The sequence below is a fragment of the Sminthopsis crassicaudata genome, chromosome 2 (assembly GCF_048593235.1).
Source record: "Sminthopsis crassicaudata isolate SCR6 chromosome 2, ASM4859323v1, whole genome shotgun sequence".
Lineage (NCBI taxonomy): Eukaryota > Metazoa > Chordata > Mammalia > Dasyuromorphia > Dasyuridae > Sminthopsis > Sminthopsis crassicaudata.
This window is the reverse complement of record NC_133618.1, coordinates 316,294,066-316,321,384: the sequence shown is the minus strand read 5'-3', so window position 1 is coordinate 316,321,384 and position 27,319 is coordinate 316,294,066. Positions and strand designations below refer to the sequence as shown.

The window sequence follows — 27,319 nt, the reverse complement described above, 5'->3', positions numbered from 1 at the left end:
AAAAGAGTTACTACAAATAATTTTGTACATGTAGGTCCTTTCTCCCAGGTCTTTCAAAAACAGGACCAGGAACATAAACTTGGTAACTAGAGCCAAGTTTTCCACTAAGAATGAAAAACTATCCAAAGGCAAATTTTTACATAAGGATAACATGAAATAAAAGGAGAAAAATAAAACATAATGCACATAATAAGCCATTTAAGGATGATTTTCCAATGTTAAAGCACCTTGTAGAGGACTGAGTATCTCATGTTGCTACTGGTTTGAAAATGAAAATGAGAGAAGATATTGAAAAAAGAACAGTTGTATCAATACCTGAAGTGTGGAATATTAAGAAGTCTCTTAAAATCTAGAGTTAAAGATGATAGTACATTAGCTGAACTGCTTTAAGCCTAACAGTCACAACATTTAGAAAGATCAGTGATCCTATGGAAGTGATTAGATTCTATTTGTTCCTAGAGCAATAAACTCAAGCTGTGGAATTTTAAGATTAGGAATGGAAGAAGAAAGTTGTCCAAAAGTGGAATTGATAACCTCCTTAGGTATTAATAGGCTCCTTCTACTAGTAGACCAAGTAATACAAAGATTTATAAAATTAATGAATGTTGCAGATTATCAGGTTGGACTAACTTTGCAAATGTAGTGGGTTTCTTTTTTGGGGGGAGAAAGGTAGAAAGGGAGGTAAGATGTCACTTGCTATTAGAATATTTTGTAGTGATGTGTCATATATATAAAAGTGTCATAAGACTCTTACTTCACAAATTCCTAAGTAGTAATCTTTTAGTACAATTTTCTATGTTAATTTAACTTGTTAATTAAATAAATTACTTTGCTTTAGACAGTCACACATTAGCCATTAGCATATGCAATTGAAGCTTACAGTTAAAAGAGGTTCAACTGATTAAACCAAAGCCCATACTGTTCTCTTTCAGGAGATGCAAAGAAAGACTATTTCTCTTCCTCTTTCCCAAATTTGAAGATTTTGCTGTATTTTAATTATATGGCTCCTTCAGGACTTTGGATTTCTGTATTAGAATCATTATGTTAGACTCTAATGGGGATACAGTAGTCACATTAATACATATAACTTATGGAAGCCACAGATATAACTCTGGAGCAATATATTACTGGGTTCTTAAATCCCTTTCTCCCTCATTACTGCCTTGAACACACAAAAACACACATAGGCATTAAAAGGTTCTCAAGGCTAAGACATCTCCCTTGGTTTCAAAAAGAAATTCTATCTATACTGATTGGTTAAATAATAGAACATGTCCATTAAAGCTAAACTAATGATATAAATTTGAAAAATGTGATCTGACTTTTTTTCCCCCTATAGACCAATTTTTCCCCCCATGAGGAAAAAAAAATCCAGAAATTTAAAGTATAAATAAGTACTAAAATAGTCATTTACCAAAAAAAAAAAAAAAAAGCCATTTACAAATTGTTAAAAACAAACAAGTTTACCATTTGATTCCTAATTTTTATATTTCTTATAAAAAAAAGTTGCTTCTACCCTATATCTCATTTCTTTTGAATGAAATGGGGTAATACTTCCAGTTACCCATAATGGCCTGTGGAGAATTTAGACAAAGGAAATTACTAGGTTAACAATGATTACTAAATTTCAAAGGCTCTCTCTACTTAAAAAAAAAAAAAAAAGTTACCCTTTATTTCCGTTTTACCTTTTCCAGGAAGGTAATAAGCATCCTAAACAGGTCAACAGATGATGATCAAAGTGTTCAGCATGATAACATTTTAACAGACTAGTTGGAATGCCCAATTAACTCAATTTTGCATATTTTAATTATGTGGTTCCTTTAGGGCTTTGGATTTCTGTATTAGAATCATTATGTTAGACTTTAATGGGGATGCAGTAGTAATATTAATGCATGTAACTTATGGAAGCCACAGATCACAGGTATTATTCAGTATGCCTCCTATGCAATGTGATTTAGTTGTAGCTGCTATGTTAGGGGGAGAGTCTTTGCTATATAGTTTAACTATATATAGTATTTTTATAAAGATTCCCCAAGCTTCCATCTCCAAGCAGGGATATGGTGATGAGAGTCCTCTGAGTCCTAAAAACTCTAAATAAAATGTCTAAATGGTCTAATCCTTAACAAACATGGCCTTGAGCTATGGAAGAATCTTTTAAACCATCAGTTTATCAAAAGTCTTTGTATGCCATTCTCTGTTGAGTCTGGGTAAAGGTAGAAAAAGGAAGTAAAAAAAAATTCTCTATATTGCTCTGACTAAAGCAAAGAAAATCATTTTCTACATTACCTTATACTTCAAACCAAAGTTTATGGCTAAAGATGTTAATTATCTAATTAGACCAGGGGCTCTTAATTTATTTAGTTCCATGTGCCATCTTGGCAGCCTGTTGAAGCCTATAGGCCTCTTCAGAGAAAAATGTTTGACTACATTCAAAATTGAAAAATGCTAAATTTTAGTTACAGATTAGTAAAAAAATAAGTGTCTTCCCCCCCCACCAACTAACTTAATAAAAGCCCTAAAATCTTTATAGAGACCACAGGTTAAGAACTCCCCTGCTAGAACAATCACATGTCTATACAAATGTTTTTTATTGTTATTTGGTTGTTCATGAGCCCATTTGGGGTTTTCTTGGCAGATATTGGACTGGTTTGGAGTTTTCTTCTCTAGCTTATTTTACAGATGAAGAAACGGAGGCTAACAGGGTGAAATGACTTGCCCAGGCAGATATTAAATCTGGCTGGATTTGAACTTGGGAAGTCTTCCTGACTCCAGGCCTACCACACTATCCACTGTGCCACCTAGCTGACTCTTCAAAGTTCTGTCCCCAAGCTACATGTCCATTACTTTGGGGAGAAGGCATGCCAAATGCTTACCTAGAACAATTAGGCACATCATGAAAAAATATTATGATTTTACTCAGAAATAATTTTCATCCCTATACTTCTATTTTCTTTGCCTTGGCAGAGAAAGGCAGTTGTTGGCAAGGCACATAGAGTGCTGGGCCTTAAGTCAGGAAGACCTGACTTAAAATCCAGCCTCAGACACAAACTTTCTAGCAATGTGACACTGGCTAAATTACTTAATCCATTTGTCTCAATTACCTCATCTGCAAAATGGCAATAATAATAGCACCAATAGTAAAGATTAAATGAGATAATATTCATACTTAGTAGTACCTGGCACCTAGTTACTTAATAAATGTTTGCTGTCCCTCCCACACTTTGGGATTTAAAAAAATACATTGCATCAATTGATACAGCTTGGTACTTGAAGGTATTCTTAAATTTTGGTTCTTCTAGTATGTCTAATCTTTTAGGCTACTCTTATCTTTTGTGTCATGCCATCATCTTCCTTTCCCACTCCTCCAAAAAAGAGAAGAGAGAGCTAAATATGAAAAATGAGAACAATGGAGTAGAGAAAACAAATATGATGAAGGGAAAAAATGAGTATAGTCATGGCTCCAAGAAAGAAAATAAACTGACCAGAGTTGGGTATGAGGAAGATACAAGTATGATTTTACATGCACATTATACAAGAAATTAAAAGTCTAAGAGAAAACCTGAGAGTAAGAAAAAAATAACATTCAAATACACAAAAGACTGTGCATGGAAATGGTTAAGTACTTACTCTTATCTCCAAAAACAAAGGCTTATACCAGTTAAAACAAACTAAAGCTACCCTTCACACTTTTAAAACTATGTAAATGTCTCACCACCACCCATTCATGGCAGATAATACATCTAACCTGCTGAAAAATAAGAAAATTTGAAAGGATTAGGAAAGAGAAAGTAAATTTACCAAACTGGCATTCTCACAGAAATGAGGTTCCTACCTTTTTTTTTTTTTTTTTTTTTTTTTGATACAGCCAGTAACTGTTTCCCCAACAACTAGGATGCAGAAATGTGTGTTAATTATTCTTTATGAGGATTAGGGAAGAAAAAAAAAAAAGGACAGCTCACATTTCAGAAGGAATATTCCTTTATAACAGTTAATTTAATAATATACAGTTCTAGAAGGAGGGCTTCAGCCACTGTGCTATAAGGAGACAGTAAGGGAACAGGTCTCTGAGTGGGACCCAATTCTGGCTACCCATGATCTCATGAACTGTCTCTCAAATAGGATGCCCCCTCCAAAATACACACACACACACACACACACACACTCTCTCTCTCTCTCTCTCTCTCTCTCTCTCTCTCTCTCTCTTTCTCTCCATCATTAAGGGGCAAAACTTTCCATTTAGTTCAGTCCAGAATTTTGTTGCTTTTTAATTCGTTTTTGGCCATAGAAGATAAAATCCACCACGGAAGATTATTTTAGCACAAACAGTCTCTTTCCAGTCACCTCATGGTTAGGGATGGAAGTCTAGTACCTTGATAAATAGAAGTCCATTTGATTTCTCTTGCAAGGACTGAAGAGATGATGGAATTTTGTTTTCTTATGTGCTCTGTTGTAACATATATACATATATGTATGTGTGTGTGTGTATATATATGAATATGTATACACACAGATATAGATATATATATATGTTTTAATAAAACTTTTAACAGTCCAATTTGTGCTCTTTGTCCCTGGAAGATTACTCATGGTCATCCCTCTAATAATTAAGAGGGCTCATGTTTTGGGAACCAAGAATAAGACACTTTAAAACAAGCATTAAAATCCTAGGGCAACACTTGGAAGTAAGTCACAGGCTTTAAGGAGAAGTAAGTAGTGAGGGGAGATACCCAGGTGCTAAATTTTGGAGAAGGGTCCCCTGCATCTTAGAAAAGCCTAGACAAAAACTCCAACAGTAAGTAAAGATACCTATTTTTAAAAAGGAGCAGAGGAGTACGTATCTTCTTCCTGTGCTCTCAAATACAGGAGGTGGCCTGATACCCACACCCTGACTTTCCTGGAGGCTGAAACCTAATTCCAAAACCACAGCCCCTCACCCACCATTGATTCTAGTGACCTGCACTTGAAGGTAGGTGGTTCCTGACTGAAACAGGCTTAGCTAGGGAAATTAAACTTAAGTCCTCCTGAACACCAAAGGATAGAAGTCCCCATACTGCTGCCCAAAACATTATTATACCATAAAGCCTTAAGTCTCCACAGCAGCTAGAGGAGTCTACCCTTTAAGTGAGGAAGAGGAGATAGGAAGGAAAGAAAGGCTTTTAAATGCTTTAAGAGAACAAGCAAAAGGCTAACAAGCAATGCAATGGCTTTGGACCTAGCCCAGCCTCGCAGGGAAGAACTCTTGCTACCATTTTTCCCTGCGCCGGTAACTTGTGTTAAGGATTCAGTAGCCAACTGCATCCTTAGCACTCAATATCTTTGTATTTATATATATATTTATTTATAATTATAGATATATGTATTTATATTTTATTTTTAAACTGGAATAAAATGCAACGGATTCTGGTACACTCACCTATAAAATGAGCTGCCCAGTCCCCCCACCCCGAGGGATTTAGGCCTTCAGCCCTGATCTGATGTATTCACCCCCAGCTTGACACTTAGCCTCCCATATGGAGGTGGTAGAGCCCCAAGAATATCTAGGAAAGAGGGCACACACTACAATAGGCTACCAGGTCAAGGAGGGGAAGACCCCCAAAAAGATTTGTTTCTAACCCTGAGAACCTAAGGAATTGTGAAGGACCTGGAGAGGGAGCTGGCGTTAAAGATCACCAGGCTTTTTATTGCAGTTAAAGCAGACTCGGACTGGGTGGTCCCAGCCTCGAGAGGGGACGGCTCGGCGATCATGAGAACACTCATCGCAGAAGCCTTGGCCACAGGCCCGGCAGTGATGTTTGGAAAGTTTTATGCTGAATTCCTTTCGACAATTGTGGCAGTGCAGGATCTCATGATCAGGTACCCAATAGGCTGGTCTGGCAGCATCTTTCACAAGACCTACAAAAGAGAAAGAATTATGGTTAGAACCAGCATAGGACAAGTAAGTCAGCATCCAGGGTATATATAGTACCTTCACACAAGGTACTTGGCATAAGCACGTCCCCTTGTTCTAACATCATAAACCAAATGATCCATGGTATACTTTATCAGAGGGGAAAAAAATAAGAGGATCCAAAAATATTTTCATTTTACCTCTGAGTTTTTTCAGTCATGTCTGACTCTTCATGATCCCATTTGGGGTTTTCTTGGTATTTCCTTCTCTAGCTCATTTTACAGATGAGGAAACTGAGGCAAATAGAGAGAAGTGGGCTGTCCAGGGTTACAAAGTTGGTGAATATCTGAAGTTAAATTCGAATTTAGGAAGATGAGTCTTTCTGACTTAAGGTCCAGCACTCTGTCCAGTATGGCATCTAATTGCCCCAGTTCCTCCCGGAGGTGAAGACAAAGGTAAAAGTAAATACTGTCTCTCTGGCCAGTAAGTCATAAACTCTTGAAAAAGGTTTCTAAGTTCTTTAGTTAAAATCAAGAATAGTCTATCCTGACTCAAGCACAGTGATGACTGGGGGAAAAAAAAATCAAGTTTCTTACAATTCTAATTCTCTACTCTAGTCTCCAGTATTAGTTTACCATATCTATTATAGCATACACACTTCACTTCCAAAAATGATAGTCCTGATTTGAAGCTTTTGCTGATGTGATTATATGCTTCCCAGAGATACCATGAAACCACTAAAATCAAGACCACTAATAGACTTAAACAGAAGTCCCTGAGAGACAAGTATTAATCAATTTGTCATCCAGAAGGTGGTTAGCGTAGTAGTCTTAATTAATAATGACCTATGCCCTTGAAAAGAAGTTGGATATACTAATTATTTCCTGTTAAGGAGCTGATAAAAAGTACAAAGTGAAGTATACTTTCTCCTTAGGGTTTTTTCTAGAGAGGGTAAAGAGCAAAGCTAATACAGAAATTTAGTCTGACTATACTTATTTGCTTTTCTTGCCATCTCAAATGGGTTAAGGAGGGAAAAGTGGAAGGGGGAAAATGAAAAACTGAAAATAAAACTGAGATTAAAAGAATGGGTAATTTGCTAGGAATACACATGCTGGAGTAAATAATTGTCCATGCCCACCTAGTGGTATGTCAATGGCTGTTACTACTGCTCCCAGAGTATTCTGCACTGCCTCGCCCACCTTCCTGGCAATCAGTGTCCCACCTTCTTCATCCACCTGTGCCTCCGGGACATCTGTACAAAAAAAATTTTTGTATTAAAGGAAAAGCCTAATGATAAATGTTCATTCATCTCCAATAGAAGATAACCAATTTCCTTGTGAAAGCATGAAATATGAAAGAGAAAAAAAAAAAAACAAACTTCTAGATTCTTCTCCCCGGATACTACTAATCAGTTCTATAAGGTTTGGAGCATACCATCAGCTGAGGATAAAAGATTGGGTAAAACCTGACCTGTTTTGTAATCCCATAACCTTATAATATGTATTAACCTATCTTCAAAATGAAAGAGAAATGTTTTGATTTAAGAGTACTAAAGAAATATCTTCAAGATTCTCTCCCACAAATACTACTACTACAGAGAAGAGGAAATACCAGAGACATGAATCACCCTGAAAAGAATGGTCTAATCTGGGAGTATATCTAATCCGGAATGCCCAAATGAAGAAGGTCCTCTCACTATGTTCTGGTGGGTCCACTGTCCCACATTACCTAAATGGACGTTTCTTGCATCAAAGCAGGTGTCACACACTCGAACAGGCGCAGGCCCCCAGCCCCGCTCAGGTACTGGCCGTGTCTTGGATGAACAGCTGTCACAGAAGCCCTCCCCACAGGCCCTGCAGTGATGCTTGGTGTCATTATCTTTAAATGATGTTGCACACTTGTTGCAATTCTAACAACCCAGAAACAAAAAAGAAGCAGATCATTTGTATCAGTTCAGGTAGAAGGGGCATGATACATGGAATAAGTGCCATGGAGCCATCCTGGGATTGATTTAGCTATGAATATTAACTAGAAATCTCCTTCTCAAAAGGAGGTAGCTCAGGCATTCACTCCACCTGGCAAAACTACACTATTCCCAAGAAAGAAAGTTAGTAGTAATGCCCCCAAAGCAATAAGTGGTTTGTTTTTTTTTTAAATCAAAATTGGGGCAATTTTCCAAAAAGGTTTCTTGGAGACTAAGATACCACAGAGTTAAACTAACTACTTGAAACCAGAGATTCTAGTGCCTTTTACCACAATTAGCTCACTTCCAAGCAGAGAAACAAAAGTAAGTGAGGAGACATGACTTGTCTAAAGTAATTGCCAAATTAAAACAGGAAAAGAAAACCTGGTAGATTGTACTCTCTCTCCAAGCTGTAGATTTTGATAGGGAAAAACAAATCTCTTTGGCTCCTCTCAATAAACTGGCAGGTAAATGGTATAAAGTTTAATGCGCATAAAATGACATGGTTGATGGGACTGTGCAGATGATACTACATACCAGGATTTGGGAGTTGGGTCTCCAATAGGCAGGGGCAATCTGGTCGGTCAGCCATGATGTCACTGCTTTTGTGGGCCCAAGGCTCAGCTCAGACACTGACTGTGCCATGAAGTTCATCCCATCTAGCAGGCGTTGGGCAGCATTGTTGTTGTCCTTCAAAAATCCATCTGTCTGAAACAAACAAATGAAAGAATGAAAAAATGCCTCCAAACGAAAGGAGTTAATACTTCTGATAAGCTGAATATCTGTCATAAATTAAACTTCACAAATCAACCAGCAAACATTTTATTATCTAACACTACTACCTGCTTAAATTCTGGGGATGCAAATATAAAGAATGTAATAGTCTCTATGCACAAGGAATTTACATTCTAATGAACACAAAACTTTTTGGAAAGATTTATAGCACAAAAACCACCACACTCCCATACAAATGTCAAATCCATTGAATTTATTAGACATATTGTCAACCTAGGGGATCAGGACCAATAGAATACCACCCAGTGTAAAGCACTTTGCAAAGCTACAAGTGCTATATAAATATTGGTTATTATATTTAAAGTAAAACAAGGATTAAAATATACTTTAAGACTAAAAAACATTTTACTGAAGGAACTAAAATTATGAAGGCACATAAGCACAATAGGAAAAATTTAATTCTTATAAAAAATTTTAATCTTAAAACAATAATTGCAGCTGATATTCATGTACTTTTGAACATTGCAAAATAATACCCAAAAAGTATCTCATTTGATCCTCATAACAAGCCTAACATGTGGGCATTGTAGATAATATTATTCCCATTTTATGGATGGGCAAAAATTAGGCTTAGACTTAAGAGATTAAATGACTTGACCAAAGATATTCATTTTTGGAGAATATAATCTATATCTCATAATGATGATGGCTTAAAGAAGAGATCACAATCCATCTTAGGTTTTGGTGATGTTAAGAGCAGGAAAAATATCCACCTGAATGGAAGTCATATTAAGCCCTCAAAGGAGCCTAATCTGAAACAAAAAGCAGAATGTTTCTGGAAATGAGATCAAAGTATAACTACCAACTCAGAAAACAAAGGTTGTTCAAAGAGACTAAAGAAATCCTTTGAATTGTGATGCTACATATGATGGAACAATTAACTCTTAAGACATAAAGGTTCAGCTTAAGAAACACCTAGTAGAAGAACCAAAGAGTTAAGATTTTAGTGTTGTGACAATCTATCATATTTCTGTGGGTAAAGAAGTTTAGGTTTAATTTTTGTTTCTCAACTATTTCATTCTTTCCTTATAAATAAAAAGGTTTTCTTCTTACATTGTAAATTTAAAAGAAAACTTTAAGGACAGAGAAACAAGAAGGCTCTCAAGGGCCATTCATACCTACCACATCATAAATACTTATTTTTAAAACTTTTAAATTTTGGTATAATAACTGAAAAATATCAAAATGTGAACATTTCTTTATACAAAGAAAAAACAGTAAGAGGTTGCTGCAAGATAATATGGATCTCATATATAACTTGGTTGGGGGAGGGGGTTTGTCATATATATTAAGTTTTACATGGAAGTTCCAATACTGCTTTGCATAATTGTGTCCCCCTCTGAACTTCCTTTTACTCTTTTCTGTGTATTTTTTAAATATTTCATTAATATTTTTTCTTTCTTTTCATACATCACATTCATATGCTGTCATTTGTTTAGCCATCCTCTAATTGATGGTTGCTGAGTTCTTAGCTTTTAAAAAATGCATTAGATGTATCTTTGAACACATAGGCTTTTTCTCTCTTTTTAAAAAAAATCTCATTGGGATATGACAGTAATAGACATTATCTTGGGATTAAAAGTTATGCACAATTTAATGATTTGTGAGGGGGAGTAAATTACTTTCCTCCTATTATAATTATCCTAGCTTTCCCCTTATCCCCTTCAACATTCATCATTATCTTTTCTTGTCATCTTAGCCAATCTGAAAGATGTGTGGTGTTATATCAGAGTTGTCTTAATTTGCATTTTTCTGATCAACAGTGATTTAGAGCACCTTTTCATATGATTACAAATAGTTTCAATTTTTTCATCAATTTCTTCAGAAAATTGTCTATTCATATCCTTTGACCATTTATCAACTGAAGAATGGCTTGAATTCTTATAAATTTGAGTCAATTCTCTATGTATTTTATAAATGAGACCTTTTTAAAAACTCTTAAATGTCAAAAAAATTTTTCCCAGTTTATTGCTTCACTTCTAAACTTGTCTGCATTAGTTTTCTTTGTACAATAATTTAATATAATTAAAATTATCTATTTTGTGATTAATAATGACCTCTAATTTTTCTTTGGTCACAAATTCTTTTCTCCATAAATCTGAGAGATAAACTATCTTTTGTTCTTCTAATTTGCTGATAATATCTCCGTCTAGATCAAGAACCCACTTCAGCCTTTATCTTGGTATATGGTATTAAGTGTGGGTCAATACATAGTTTCTGCTATTCTAGTTTCCAATGTCCCAGCAGTTTTTGTCAAATTGTGAGTTTTTACGCCAAAAGCTGGGGACTTTGGGTTTGTGGAACACTAGATTGCTATAGTCCTTGACTATTTTGTATGACTCATCTTTTTAAAAAATTTCTTAGGTATAAAGATATATAGGTAAAAAGGTATATGCCAACAATAGTTGCACTATTGTTATAGGATCAAAAAATATGCATAGTTTGATGACTTTTGGGGTAGTGTTACAAATTAACTTTCCAGAATCATGAGAGCCATTCACAGCTTTAATTAATGATGCATTAGTGTGTACCTGTTCTTTCTCTTCTACAATCATCATTTTCCTTTTTTAATATCTTTGACAATCTGATGGATCTCAGGCAAAACTTCAAGTTTCTTTAAATTTCCATTTTTCTCATTTAAACATTTTAAATAGCTATTGATAATGTACATTTCTTCTTTTGAGAACTATTCCTTCTTTTATCTGGGGAAAGGCTCTTATGTTTACATTTTTGGATCAATTCCCTAGGCAACATGAATATCAGATTTCTATCAAAAACCTTTCTTATGTCACCTCCACCCTTCAAACATCACCTCTCTTATTTTTCTACTATGATGTTATATAAGAATCAAATGCTCTACTGTATATAAAGTGCCTTGCAAAATGCTTTGTAATGGCAATTTTCATTTATTTGTAACTATACCTTAATTTAGGGGACAAAGCTAGATGGTGCACCAATCCTGAAGTTAGGGAGACCTCAAACATTTAACACCTACTAGTTGTGTGACCTTGGACAAGTCACTTAACCCCGATTACCTCACCAAAAATTAAAATAAAAGATTTCTATAAAAATAGGCTTTAAAAAAAAAAAAAAAAAGATCACTGAAGGTCAAATCCAACAAGAGAAGTCATCTTGTTCAACCAAAACCCAAAACACTGGTAATCAAACCAAAATATAAATGGATTGTTGCCATAGAATATTGACTTAGAAAAATGCAAATTCACAATACCCATATGTATTGTGTTTAAAGATTTCCCATATAAAATTTAAGCTTGTTCCACAAAAAAAGATAAGCTTTTAAAATTTTAAAAATCTGTGAAAATATGACTACAGTTCTTCCCAAAGATATGAAAAAAAATTGAAAATGGGTTCAGTTGTAGAGAAGTAATATCAGATCAGTTTATTGAAACAGATGTGGCCTGGTATTCACAGCCAGTGGCTGAGTCTTCTGAAACTTATAATTCAGACACTGTCAAGAGAAAAAAGCGGTGAGGGATAGCGTCTTATGTGTTCTTTCAAAATGTAAGCTACATATACTTCATAGAAGTGACTGGAAACACTTTCATTTCTGCAGCTTGTGACACTAAAATCATTGCAAGTGCATTACTTTGTGGGTCTATTTAAATTATATAACCTGATGGCTTCCTTAATGCTACACTGAAAATTGAAAGTCAAGTCCAAAGCATCTGGAGAAGAAATCAGACTTTTAAGTAACTGGATGCTTATTTGCCCTATTATTTTTTATTACCCTTCAATACCGAAATGTGTATGACTTGCACATTGCCAGAATATGTAGTATTTTCTTTTAAAAAAAAAAATACACACATATTTATATATATATGTGTGTGGGGGGGTGTAATTTTCCTCTAAAATTTTCTTCCAGCTAGCTATTTTCCTTTTAACTACAGTAATGTTAATACAAAAAACTTTCAATTTTGTATAATCAAAATTGTTTATTTTATCTCCTATGATACTTTCTATCCCTTCTTTGTCAAGAAATCTTTCCCCTCCAGACTACTTTTTAATTTTCTCAGGAGATTCTGTCCAATATTGAATCTTTACCAAGGAATCAAAGTGTCTTTGTGCTCACTGGACACCATGCTATAAGAATTAATTCTGGGACCTGTGTATCTAACTTGTTTCAGTAATCAATTTCTTTATTTTTAACCAGTGTCAAATAGTTTTGTAATTGTATTCATATAATTTCTATGTATGTCTTGGTAGATGCAGATATATCATACATTCTAACATTATTTCGAAAGGAATTTATTTTTTCAATCTCTTTCTACTGGTAATAAACAAAAAGATTAATTAATATGGCCAAGGGAGGAGGAAGGAGAAAAGAGAAAAGGTTATTTTATATATCCTGCTACATTTAAGTTACTGTTTCAATTAAACTTTTTTCACTGAATCTCTAAATTCACCAATACAAATAATTAGCTGCAAAAAGTGGCAATTGTTTCCACTTATATTTATTCTCACAATTTCTTTTTGTCTTCCATTATCGATAATTCTTCTAGAACAAAAATCAAATAAGGAGGAATGAAAATGGACTACTTGATTTAAATCATCTCAGATCTCACCAAAAAGGCCTCTGGTGTGTTATGTGTTACAAAAAATAATTTTAAATACTATTATTACATTAAGGAATGATCCATTTATTTCTGTGCTTAATGTTTTTAACATGAAGTTGCTACTATATTTTGTCAAAAGCTTGTTCTGCATCTACTGATAACAGATAATTTTATGATATTAAGAAAGTTTGTGTATTAAACTTTTCTAATAATGGGCCAGCTCTGAATTCCTAGTATATATCCACCCAGGTCTTGATAGGTAATATATTTAGTATTTTGTTGTAGTTTCTTTGCTAGTATTTTAAAAGAAACTATATATGTTAAATATTTTCTTTCTCTGTGTTATTTCTCCCTCGTGTAGGTATAAAAATTGTATTTGTTACATAAAAGAAATTTCATTAAGAGTGGACACTATTTCCCTATTTCTGCTAACAATTTGCATAATACTGAAATTGTTCTTTGTTTTGTTTTTTACTTTTAAAATGTTTTGCTGAAGCTTTTTGCATTTATATCACTATCAACCATTCTATCTTCTTCAATCCTTATGTAAAAGCCCTGGTTTATGAATATATATATAGTTAAGCAAAAGAGATCACAGCATTGGCCATTACTGAGAATGCCTATCTGGTTCTGTACCTTTAATTCTTCTCAGTACCAATAGATGCACTATCAGTCTTTTGAAGTCATGATTTCAGTAGATATTTTAGTCAAAATTCTGAGGTTTCTCAGAGTTGTTTCCCCTTACATTATTGTAGTCATCTATTAAAATATTCTGATTCAGTTCACTATACTTTGCATAAGTCCACATAAGTCTTTTTGTATTTTTCTGGATTCATAACAAAGGTCTTTCTTTCTTTAGGCATAATAAAATTCCACTACATTTATGTAACACAGATTGTTCAGTCATTCCCCAAATCATCACCTATTTCATTTCCAATTTTTTGCCACAACAAATAAGTGCTGCCATAAATATTTTTGTACATAGATTTCTATTCCTGATCACCATAAAAATAGATTCTAATATCACTATTTTTATGGAAAATTTTGCATAATTTTACATGTGCTTTCTCAATATGGGGGGAAGGAGAGAAAAGAAGGGAAACAATATGAAATTCAAAATTCACAGATATTAAAATTTGTTTTATATGTAACTGAGCAAAAATAAAACATCAAATAAAAAAAAAAAGAAAATATATAATGTACATGTTGTTTCCTCCAATAAAATGTAAGCTTCTCAAAACTAAGAAAAAAAAAAAAAAAAGAATCTAATAGTATTACTGGGTCCAAAGACAGATACACCTATACTGAAATATGTAATTCCAAATAGTTTTCCAGAATGGTTGTACCAGTTCATATTTCCAAGAGCACACTAAGTACCCATCCTGACACCATAGTTTCAAAATTGCTATTTACTTCTTTTGTCATCTTTGCCAATCTGATGGACATGATGTGTGAAGTGATTCTTTTTTTAAAAAAACTTTTTAAAAAGTATTTTCCTAATGAATGGATGTCCATCAATTGGAGAATGGTTGGGTAAATTGTGGTATATGAAGGTTATGGAATATTATTGCTCTGTAAGAAATGACCAGCAGGAGGAATACAGAGAGGCTTGGAGAGACTTAAATCAACTGTTGCTGAGTGAAATGAGCAGAACCAGAAGATCACTATACACTTCAACAACAATACTGTATGAGGATGTATTCTGATGGAAGTGGAAATCTTCAACATAAAGAAGATCCAACTCACTTCCAGTTGATCAATGATGGACAGAGGTAGCTACACCCAGAGAAGAAACACTGGGAGGGGAATGTAAATTGTTAGCACTAATATCTGTCTGCCCAGGTTGCATGTACCTTCGGATTCTAATGTTTATTGTGCAACAAGAAAATGATATTCACACACATGTATTGTACCTAGACTATATTGTAACACATGTAAAATGTATGGTATTGCCTGTCGTCGGGGGGAGGGAATAGAGGGAGGGGGGGTAATTTGGAAAAATGAATACAAGGGATAATATTATAAAATATATATATATATATATAATAAAAAAAAAAAAAGTATTTTCCTTATTAGTGAATTAGAGCATTTTTTTCACATGGTTCATTATAATTTCCATTTCATTTGAAAATGGCCTATTCATATCCATACACCAACTTGCAACTGGGGAATGGCTTATTCTTTTTTATTATTATTAAAGCTTTTTAATTTTCAAGATATACATGGATAATTTTTCAACATTAACCCTTGCAAAACCTTGTTCCAATTTCTCCCCCCGCCCCGTCTTCCCACTCTCTCCTCTAGATAGCAAGTAATCCAATATATGTTAAACATAGTAAAAATATAAATTAAATCCAATATATGCATACATATTTATACCATTATCTTGCTGCCCAGGAAAAATCAAATCAAAAAAGGTAAAAAAAAAGAAGAAAGAAAATAAAATGCAAGCAAACAACAACAAAAAGAGTGAAAATGCTATGTTGTGATTCACACTCAGTTCCCAGTTTTCTCCCTGGATGTATATGGCTCTCTTCATTACAAGATTATTGAAACTGTTCTGCATCGTCTCATTGTTGAGAAATGCCATGTCCATCAGAATTGAACATCACATAATTTTTTTTTTTAAATATCACATAATCTTGCTGATGCTGAGTACAATGATCTCCTGGTTCTGCTCATTTTACTTAGCATCGGTTCCCAGGTAAGTCTCTCCAAGCCTCTCTGAAATCATCCTGCTGGTCATTTCTCACAGAACAATTAATATTCCATAACATTCATATACCACAATTTACTCAGCCATTCTCCAATTGATGGGCATCCACTCAGTTTCCAGTTTCTGGCCACTACAAAAAGGGCTTTTCTGCATATGTGGTGGTCTTGGTCCCTTTCCCTCCTTTAAGGAATGGCAGTATTCTTATGCATTTTTATCAGTTCTCTAAATAGCTTAGATTAACAGACCTTTAAGAGATATTTGTAATGGAAACTTCTCAAATTGTTTTCCTTCTCTTTCTAGAACAATGTATCAACTAGAACTAAAGATAATCAAAACCACTCCTTTTATCTTTTTAGATAATCTCTATTCCTTGTTTAGCTAAGAATTTTCTTCCTCATAGTTGGATTTTCATGAAATATCCTTTGGTATTTCATACATTTTTCCATGAGGAGTATTGTAGTATATAATATAACGTTACTCTAAAACTAATTACTGCTAAAGTGCTTCCCACTTTTTCCAGGAATTTTGATGAAAAATAATGTATAGTAGTATCTAGTAGCTAGTGTCCCTAGATTTATCATAAACCATATTACTATGTAAGATTGCTTCTAGATCTTATTAGATTGTCCCATTAATAAACTTTTTTTTTCTTACCAGCACCCAAATTATCTTATTGCTTACTAACTTTATCATGTAATTTGACATCTAATATAATTAGTTCCACTCGATTTGAACCTTTTGTATTACTCTTAAAATTCTTGGCCTTTGTTCCTCTAGATAAATATTGTGATTATTTTACTTAATTCTACAAAATAACTCCTTGGTAGTTTAAATGGTATGGCATTAGATCTGTAAATTATTTCATGCATTTTCATCACATTTTTTATGGAGTTCAATCACAAGCAAATTTCTTAATTTCCACTTAAAGTACTTTGTACTTTTATCCATGAATAATGATATCAAGGCACAGTTATTTGGAATGAGATTTCTTTTTTTTATTTCTTTATTTCTTTCAAATTAATAACATGTAAAATGGCTACTGATTTTTATGGGTTTATTTTATATACTCCTACTTTACTGAAGTTTCAAACTGATTTCTATTTGAATACGTAAGATTCTCTATGTAAACAACCATATCATTTGTAAAATGGCATATTAATTATTTTCTCTTTGTATGTACATGTTCCCTAAATTTCTATTTCTTCTCTGGCTAGGCTTAAGTGTCAGATCCTGATTACTATATCTCACTCTCATTGCTGACTACTACTCATTCTATTTCCCCCACCTCCCCTGCCCTTCACCAGGAATGTCCATATTCAAAGTGCATGCTGATTTTGGCCCTATTTACCAAAGCTTGCAGTATTCCTTAACGCTGCTCTTTTCTTAGATCTCCCAAGCTTCAGGCTTATTAACCAGAGCTTTCTGCTGGCATCTCCAAACAATCTGGCTATGCACTTATACAGTCCATGAACCCTAGACTAGATAGAGGAGCTTCTGTTCTTTTTCAGTTTTCTTTATTATTAGAATATATCTGGAGCTCTTTTCAGCTATCTGAAGTGCTAAAGAACAGGGCTCCTTCACAACCTTTTACAATACAATCTTTATCAGAAGTCATCATTACCAATGTATTAATGACTAATTCTGACATCAAAAAATAACCTTCTGTTACATTTATATATTACTAGATAGCTGGGAAGAAAAAAGAAAAAAAGAGAGCACTTACTCCAGGCCAAACATGTTCAATTTCTGTCCTTACGACTGTGTCCACAGGATCCTGATTCCCAAACCAGTACTGCCGACTACGATATACCACACCACAGTTAGGACACTCAATCACATACCTGTAATGGAGATATAAAGAGTTATCCACATAGGCATAAGGAGGAGATAGGTATATACTGAAGTATCTGAAACTTAGCTACCTCTACTTACCCAGACCATGCATATTTTGCAAGACCCATCCAAGGGGAATCAGTGGAAGCGGATGTTTTAGGCACCACACTGACCTCCTTTCCTCTTTCATAGCAGGCCTGGAACATATAGAACTCCATCAGCTTCTTGTGGATAGAGAAGACCCCAACCCCTCATGAACACTAATGAAATTTGGCATCAAATATAGGTCAGAAAAAAAGACCACTTTTTAAAAGATGCCAATTCTCTGGAAATTAATCAATAGAACATAAGCATACACATGAATATAAAGTCTAAAAATGATTAGATGGTACATTATGGCTAAAGAAACTTTGTGTGAATATGCAACCATAAAACAAATCTCTAAACTGTAGATCTAGAGGACATAAAGTGAAACAAAATCAGGAAGTTCTAAAAAAAAATCCCATCTGAAAATGAACACTTAAATACCTGACAAAAGGTACCAGTAACATTACAATACACTTGGAATTCTGACTCCAAAAGCACTGAGATAGAATAAAAGATAGCTTGTGAATTATTTCAAACTTCAATCTCTCAGAGGAGAGGAAAAAAAGTATACCTGTAGAAAAAATAAAATCTCTCAGTTACTTACTTTACAAGTATAAACCCGGTTATCATACTGGTGGGAGTATCTACAGCGGCTCTTTGCTTCATGAGGCACTCCTTCTTTTCCATGATTCATGCTATTTTTACATCCAGACCTATGATCCAAAAAAGTAACAGTGATGCCAACAAGCAAGGGAAATTGTTTGTTGCCTGGAAGTTATTTTAAGTCAAAAAACAGCCATAAGATATCGTTGTGGTGAAGTCATCACCATTACTATGACTAGGAAGCAGGAACAGGGAAAAATATGTATATGCAAATTTACACAAATAAAAAGAAAATATATAGACTATAAGTATAAAATAATTTGGGAAGAGGCTCTAGCAACTGTTAGAGGTAATCAGGAAAAAACTAATTTGGAGATAGGGCTTAAGCTGGGATTTAAAGTAACCAAGAGAGAGATTCTAAATGACAGAGGTAAGGACAGAGTGCATTTCAAGCATGGGGGTAAAGCCTCTGCAAAGGCTTGGGGATGGGAAATGTAATGATGTGAAAGAATACTACAATTAGTAGGTCAGTTTGACTAGACCGTATAGAGCATGAAAGGGAATAAATATTTAAGACTGGAAAAAATAGGCTGAAGCCAGCTTGTCTGGAGGACTTTAAATGCCAAACAAACAAGTTTGCATTTTATTCCAAAAGGAATAAAAAACCACCTGACGTTACTGAGAAGACAAGTGACATGGGCATTTCTCTATTTGAGAAATATCAATTTGGTAACTGTGGAAAATATACTAGAAAAAAAGATGTGAAAAGCAGGGAAACTAATGAAGAGGTTATCACAACAGTCAAATGGGAGGTGATAAGGACTTAATATTAGATTAGCAGCTTTGTGCGTACAAAGAAGACATTATGAAGTGAAAAGAAGAAAAAAAATCTTTTCCACGGTGGAAAAGCTAAAGGAGGACTTGAAATTTCCCATTAAGAAAAAGAAAAAAAAAGATATTAGATATATTAGATATTAAGAGCTACATGAAGCCTTAGAGCCATTAAATCCATTACCCTACTTTTACAGATGAAAAAACAAGCACAGAGAGGTTAGGAGATCTGCCCGGACAACTAGGAAATATCTGGGTTAGAATTTAAATCTGGTTCTTAACTCTTGAATCCAGTGTCCAATAACCATCTAGTCCAAACAATACTGGAAAAAGAATTTCTCCGCCAACATACCTAAGAAATAGTCTTTACTTTAAAGGCTCCAATGTCAAGCAATCTACCACCTCCCAAAGATAGCCAGTTACACTTTGGATAACTCAAATTTTTTCCCCTCTTAGAGAAAGCTTAGATGTGACTCTGAAACTTCTTCTCATGTTACTTATTTTTACTCTGAACCTTGTTCAACCAAATAGAGCAAATCTAATCCTTCTTCCATATTATAGCCTTCCAAATCCTTGAATATAGTTATTATGATATATCCTTTCTAAGTCTACCTTTCTTGAAGCTAAAACATCTCCAGTTTCTTTAACTGATCCTCATCCAGTATTAACTCAAAAAAACCTACTATAATTGTCCTCCTCAAAATATTCTCTAAACTTAACAGTGATGTCCTTCCTAATATGGGACACCTGTAAACTAAACAAAATATTGAATGAGAACTGATGAGGGCAGAATAAAACACAGCAAATTACCCCCAGTTACTGAAACTATACCTCTATTAATGAAATCTAAAACTGCATTAGCTTTTTAAAGCTGTTGTCTCTTATTGAGCTTTTAGTCAACTAAAACTCCAAAACTTTTTCAGAAAAACTATTTTCTATCCATGTTTTTCTCCAATATTTATGAGGTTAATTTGTTAAGCTTATGTATAACACTTTACAATTTATCTCTATTAAATTTTATCTTATTAGATTTAGCTCAAACCTGTCAAGATGTTTTTGGATCCTGATTCAAATAATATAGCATATTCTTGCCAACTTTGTGTAATCTGCTGAGGTGCCATTTGTTCTTTTTTTCCAAAAATGTTAAACATGAGTATAACTTTCATTTTGCAAATGAGGAAACCAACACCCACTTAAGTGGATGATTTGCTCAGGGTCACCCAGGGAGGTAGTAATTAAGGAAAGGACCTAGGATTGAATCCAGATCCAACACTAGCCAATCACTTAACCTTTATGTGTCTCAATTTCATTTATAGAGCAGAAAAAATGCTGTCAGTGAGGATTCAAGTGAGATAATTTTTACGAGCCTTAAAACACTATACCAACCATTAACATTTTCTGTAGAATATTTTTTTGAGAGGAAAGATTCTTTTTTTCTTCAGTGCCTTGAAAAGAATACCTGCTTAATAAACATTTCTCCATTTGATAAGTAGCAAAATTAAAGTCAAATTTAGATTTTCTTATAGGAAACCCACTGCTCTTTATCCTATACTTAACTCTCTCAAACAGTCAATATTCATTAGATAATTCAATATATTGATATTTAGATTTTGAACCCAACCTCTCTATCCCACCTTGCCCAAGTGCCACTCTGGTTTGGAATTTTCCAAGGTTAATCCTAAAGTACACTTTGAGCTTTATAAGACATCATGTTCCACAGGCTATCTACAACTTTAAAAAATTGAGCTCCATTTAATTTGTACTACACAAAGGAGGCCAGGCCTACTCCCTTATTCTTCTGGTAATGGGTAGGGTGAATTGTTTTCTTCACTTACCCACAGCTGAGGCAAATGGAGGAGCAGGTGAAGTACTCGTCTGGAAAAAAGGAACTGTGAGCCATCTGGTCATCGGGGATCTCACCGCTGAAGCGGTCACTCAATGCCTGCCAGAATTGAGGGGGGAAGGCAAGAAACTCCTAAGTAATTCAAGAGAAAGCCACTTCTGCCCTGTTCTGTCTTCAAAGGGGAGGTGTCTCCTTAGAAAGGCTAAATTAACTGGTCTGCTCTGAGAGATTCCCCACCTAGGGAATGGAGACCAACAGAATGCAAGTGCTGCTATCATGGCCTAGAAAGCATTAAGCAATACTTAAATAAGCCTCAGGAAGAAATTAACATTACCCTCTTTTCCAAAAGCCATGAAGGATTCAAAGTAAGCTGACAGTTCCCCTTTATTCTACGTAAAGTTAAAACATGTTATACACTGGATCTTTAATCTCAGACATTTACAAATCTAAGTGGCCAATTTTATCACGGTCAGTTGACAATAAGAAAATAAAGCATAGAAAGGTGACAGTTCTCATAATGAATATAAAGTTAAGGATTTTCTGGATTCCTTACTCTTTCTTTTCCCTCCCCTCATAATCCATATAGATGGTTTATTAAAGGTTGGGCCAATGTCAAAATGAGGGAGAAAACTATTCCAAAAATTAAGGAGGAAATATCATAACATTTGGCAATCTTTTATCGGTACAATTAAGCCAAAAGCCAAGAAGCAACTGAGCCTCTTTGAAGTTGAAGTAAGTTCCAGGTCAAAGGATAAAGGTTTTGCAGAGACAAATGGAAAAATTTATTTTGAAAGATATCTGCCATTTCTAATCCTCTATTTACTTATTACATTCTAGGAGGTCATCCTTTCAAGCTGAATTTTATTTTCCCCTCTAAGTCTTAGTCAGACAAAGTTGAATCTGTGAAAAAAGCAATACAATTTCAATCAACTATTTCCAAAATTATGCAAATTAAAAAATTAGATTCTGTAGTCATTAAAAGACATCCAATTTCACTTTAAATTCCAGGTTTTCAATAATTAGCTTAATCATTTAGGTTACCTTGCAAAAGGGAGAGGTTTTTGGTTTTTTTGTTTTTTTTTTTGGAAGAAGGAATAACTTTAATGAAAAGAAATTGGGCAGAGGCAAAGAGATACCAATGTCAGTGCAGAAGCTTCAAGCTCTGGAGAGAACTTTATACAATGGGGCATATTTAAATAAATAAAAGCTTAGACAAGTATAAAATGATCCAATGTAGTGATTAAAATGGGACAATTCATCTTTTGAAGATGATTTTTGAAAAAGCAATGAAATCATTTATCACAACTTGAAAATAGTAAGGCACACACTCCAAAAAAAAACCCCATTAAAACAAAAATATAGCTATAATCTAAATATGAATTCTTTTTCTTGGAATAGGGTCTCTCTTCTCTTACCCCTATCTTAACTCTATTCATACTTAACACTCAAATTCAAATCCCACCCTTCTGCCCTATCATGAAGCCTTCCTGAATCCTCCAACCCAAACCACCCCCTCTTCCTGAGCCCTATAACTTAGTCCAGGTATCACATAGCTTGGTCTTTAAATGTTTTTGTTTTCTCAATTATAGAATAAGCTCTGTATAGTATGGATCATCTGTTTTACTTATTTTATATATGCCTACGATAGTGAAATGCACACCTCAGACATTCAAAAGATACTTGTGGAAAAGATCAGGTGCCACCGGAAACTTGTCTTCACTCCCCAGTAAACACTTTCCTCATATAGGGAAGTTGCTGACCATAATCAACAGGTTTCTCTTACAATTCCCTATAAGAGCTGTCTCAAACCATCCCAGTTTCATGAACAGTGGCCCAAACTCCTGCAGACAGTCTGATTATAAAGGCTAAGCAAAATGTTTGTTGTTCTTGGGGGGGGGGAATTGTGGGGGGTTCCCTTGCTATATATTGAATTGACTATAAGTAAAACAGTAGGTAGACAAAGTTTGTGTTTAAGGCCCTCTTTCCTTCCCTTTTACAGCACCCCTCTCCTGGAAACTCTTTGGGCTTCCTTCCTTGATCTGTAAAATGAAGGGGTTGAGACTATATGATTTCTACACTCCTTCCTGCTCTGAATTCTATGCTCCAAGCCCTCTCTCCTAGGGCATTGTGATCCTATCCCACCCATCCCCCACTCCTCCCTTAAGTCCCCTTCTCTCTCCCCCTCTCTTTTACTCCTCTTCTTCCCCCTTTCCCCTATTCCTGTCTCTTCTCCCTTCCCCTTTCTAGGACACATAAGTTGAATTTAGGCAGCAGTAATGCTTCTCCATAGTGTATCAATATCAATTATTTAGCATTCTGCATCACTTAAGTTGCTTGCCTGCAAAGAATCTGTGGGAATGGGACTTGAAAAGGGGTCCAGAACGGTGGAATAGGATAGAAAAGAGAGGAAATGAAAGAAGTGAGGGGGGGGAAGGGAGAGAGGGGAAAACAGGGAAGGAAAGAGGGAAAAGGGAGAAGGGAGAAGGGAGAGGGTGAGGGGAGAGGGAGAAGAGGAATAGGGAAGACAGAAGGAAAGTGAGGGAGGGAAGTGAGAAGGGGGAAGGGAAAGAATGGGGAAAGAAGGGGAGGGAAAGGGAGAGGGGGAAGGGGAGGAGATGAGAGGGAAGAAAGGAAAAAGGAAAGGGGGTCAGAAATAGTTTATTTAGTGCCTGTGATCCATTCCATTTAATGAGTATAAGCCCAGGGCCTAAGATGAGAAGTGTGAGTCTGCTTTCTTTCAATTATTCTCAGTTCTTACATGCATCTCATAGTAGGTTGCATGATTCTAGAACCTCCTCCACATCACTTCATACATTCATATTCAATCTATTCATTCTGCTTCACCTGGAAGAACTTCCTGGTTAGCCAGAAGGTCCCCCTCACCCCCATGCTTCCTTTAACTTTCTTGTGTTCTTTATGATTTCAATCATTAAGCAAAAAGAGTAAGTTATATGGTGGTGTGCATACTCTTTGATATTATTATAAATGTACAACTTACATGTGAAGAGTTTTCAAGAGTATTTTTCCCTAATCATCAATTTCCCTGCCAGCTGAGTCTTTACCTGTTTTTAGTTTTCTTCTATTTGAGTAGAAGTCCTGGTTCCAGCCTGCCTCCTGATCAATACTTTAGCTGGGTGTAGTGAAAAATAAAATTTACATTCAATTGTTTCCATAGCAACCATCTCAGATCCATCTGATTGTTGATATAACCGTCCTTTTTAAAAAAAGTCTTAACCCCTCTTTCCAACTAAGAACTTTTTAAAGATATCTTGCTATATACGGTTCATTTTATAGGCAATTTAAGGTAATTTTGACTATAGACCTTTTCCTCTTATCACTTATCCTACTATATTTCACCTTATATTTAAGGTAATTTTAATGATAGACCTTTTCCTTTCCCCACCAACTTTAAATTCTAATTCCCATTAAAGAACCTTAACTGTAATCTCTTAAAATGTTACAGTTTACAGGAATTTTCATCCATTCATTCAACATGCATCAATTAGGCAAGCTAGCAAGCATAGGAAAGATACAAACACAAATAAAAGGGAGTACCTCCAATAAGCTAATAGTTGTAAGGCACATATTTATACTTACAAAAAAATTAATACAAGTACATGAGAAAAGTACGAAAAATTGCATCTCAAGATTAGAAGGAAAGAATACTCCCTAAATAAGGAAGAGAACTGGAAAATTAAGAAAGGCATCAATACTTGAAGTCTTGTCCTTAAAATTGTATCCAGAAGCTGGTAGGATTTGCATCACATTAGGGAGCTCTCTGGTCAAAACCCAAAAGAAAAACAAATGTGAAATTTCAGAATTTAAGATATTATTTGGGGATTGGAGTGCTGAGCCCTGTATAACTCTTAAACAACACTAGAAAAGCCAGTTTCCTGTAGATGAAGCCAGCTGGGAATCTGGATAAGTATCATAACTTTCACTGTAGAGAGAATCTTAGAAATATTAACTTTTGAAGAAATCTTTAGAGAACATTACTAAATGATAACCCAGGAAAACTATGTACTTGCTCCACCAATCATATCATTTGTTATGGAATTTTACTTTGGAAAATTTTAAGTATAAATTTAATGGAAGGGAAAATCGTGACTCAATAGCAATGAAAGTTCAAGAATCATCTTTGCTTCAAATACTTGCTGGTCTACCCCTTTTTATTTAAGAAAGGGTGATGACACTGGATTTCCTAGATCATTCTAAATTTCTGGGCTCATTTTACAAGTTAATTTCCTATGAAGTAAACTCATAAAAATCACTGTCATTTCCACCAACATGTTTCTCCTAGCTTTATCTTTGCTAAGGCAACAATTCCTTATGACATCACAGAAGAAGGCAGGCTGCATCCAAAGCAAACCAGATTTTACTTCAGATACTGATTGCAGAGTATTTCCTGAGGATCATCTTCTGGAAAGTGGGTAAGGTAATCAATATTTTCCTATGGTCATTGAAGAACTAGATGATGTTTAACAGCAGTGGTCCTCAAATTTTTTAAATAGGGAGCCAGTTCACTGTCCCTCAGACTGTTGGAGCGCCTCACACTCTGTCTCCGCCGCCTCAGCCCAGTGCCAAAAGTGTGTGTTGCTAACGCGAATTTAGGTCGAACTTCCAGTATGATTTTGCCATAACTCGGCGGGGCCCCATAAACGTCCTCATCAGGCCACATTTGGCCCATGGGCCGTAGTTTAAGGACCCCTGTTTAACAGTATTGCCATGCTTCAGCTGGTTTATCTGACCCAAAGGAGAAAAATATTAGGGAATTTAATAAGTACCAGAGTGAATGAAAGTTGTCCTCCCTCAACTGCAAACTGAATTTTCTTTTCCAATGTAGATAATACCACATGATCCAAACTTGCTCCCCATCCAAGATTCCAGATTTCACATCATTCCTAAGTTTCTTGGGTTCTCCTCCTCCCAAGGTCCCAAGTTTGGAGGAGAAAGTCAGGGAAGGGTCTCCCTTCTGAAAAAAACCTTGGAAAAGCATTTGTAACATGTCTGGAATGGTTGCTTAGAGACCAAATGATCCTGAACTCAGTCGTCCTGGCAACAACACGGCTTTTTCTCTATTGTACCCCCATGGCTAGCACTAAACAAGAACATGCAATACATTTCCTATTTCAAAATTGGAGTTTTAGACAGTAAATCTTAAGATAAAGTTTGACTCTCCCTCATTTCCCTCCTTGACCCAATAATGATTAAACAGACACTCGGTAAATATCTCATGATGGAATTTGAGAGCCAAAGATTTCTCTTTATTTGCTAGCCTAAGGAAGGATGATGTCATATAAAGCCAGTATTAATTTTTAAATGATTGCCTCAATTACACAGCAGCAGCCTGGACTTTCTTTATAGTATAACAGAAAGTCCATTAGATTTCTCTTCGGTCAAAAGTCCTGGATTCCAGGACTTAATCTCTTCTACCTCTGTCATTTACCCAATGTATAAGCTAGTACTAACTTGAGCAAATAACTTCACCCTTTTGGGCCTCAATTACTTCATCTTTACTATCAAAGTGATTTTGCACGCTAAAAGCCTTAGGATTCTGGTACTGATAACCTAGTTCTAATAGTACCGAATTTGTCCTCTGCCATTAACAATTTGCCAACTCTGCTAGAATATATTTCTGCTGAGGCAGTTCCTGCCAACAACAAGGGCAGAAAGCATAAAACAAGTAAAACATATGAAAAATAGGAGGAGACATAGACTCTAGCTGGACAGAAAGAAATTTCACTAAAGGAAGTAATACCAAGATTCTTGCTGGGTGATAAGGAGATTATTAAAAGGCCCACAAAAGACAAAGGAAACTGCTTCTGGATGTATTTTAATAATGCAATATACGGAAAGGAGTTGACTGTAAAAGCAAGCTACAAGTTAATTATTCTTCCTACTAATGCATTTTTTCCATAGCTATCCTTCTTTTCTAATAAGAGATGAAATATGGCCCTTGGTGGTTTTGAATTCCAATGCAGAACAGAGGTAGGAGGATGTCAATGATTTTAAATGCAATTTTTTCCCCCCCGCTGAGGCAATTGAGGTTAAGTGACTTGCCCAGGGTCACACAGCTAGGAAGTATTAAGTGTCTGAGGCCAGATTTGAACTCTAGTCTTCCTGACTTCAGGGCTGATGCTCTATCCACTGCACCACCTAGCTGCCCCTGCAATTCTCTTTTTAAAAA

At 35.1% G+C, this 27,319-nt stretch overlaps 1 protein-coding gene across 11 annotated transcripts in view; it reads right to left on the bottom strand.

The window, feature by feature from the left end:
• Positions 1–5,644: 5,644 nt before the first annotated feature.
• ZFYVE1 (zinc finger FYVE-type containing 1) overlaps positions 5,645–27,319 on the bottom strand; it is a 61,676-nt gene continuing 40,001 nt past the window's right edge. Inside the window, exons 1-10 of one of the 11 annotated variants that reach the window (XM_074290104.1) lie at positions 25,917–26,126; positions 24,195–24,262; positions 21,125–21,231; positions 18,460–18,568; positions 17,868–17,965; positions 17,659–17,776; positions 8,388–8,558; positions 7,616–7,796; positions 7,026–7,139; positions 5,645–5,892 (exon numbers count right to left, since the gene is read on the bottom strand). In XM_074290104.1, the coding sequence (XP_074146205.1) occupies positions 5,660–5,892; positions 7,026–7,139; positions 7,616–7,796; positions 8,388–8,558; positions 17,659–17,776; positions 17,868–17,965; positions 18,460–18,568; positions 21,125–21,189 (1,089 nt within the window). In that variant the 5' untranslated portion in view covers positions 21,190–21,231; positions 24,195–24,262; positions 25,917–26,126 and the 3' untranslated portion in view covers positions 5,645–5,659. Of the gene's footprint in view, positions 5,893–7,025; positions 7,140–7,615; positions 7,797–8,387; positions 8,559–17,658; positions 17,777–17,867; positions 17,966–18,459; positions 18,569–21,124; positions 21,344–22,775; positions 23,179–23,470; positions 23,830–24,194; positions 24,263–24,845; positions 25,420–25,916; positions 26,140–27,319 lie in introns of those variants that run through there. The other 10 variants (XM_074290106.1, XM_074290103.1, XM_074290105.1 and 7 more) reach the window with 10 other exon arrangements.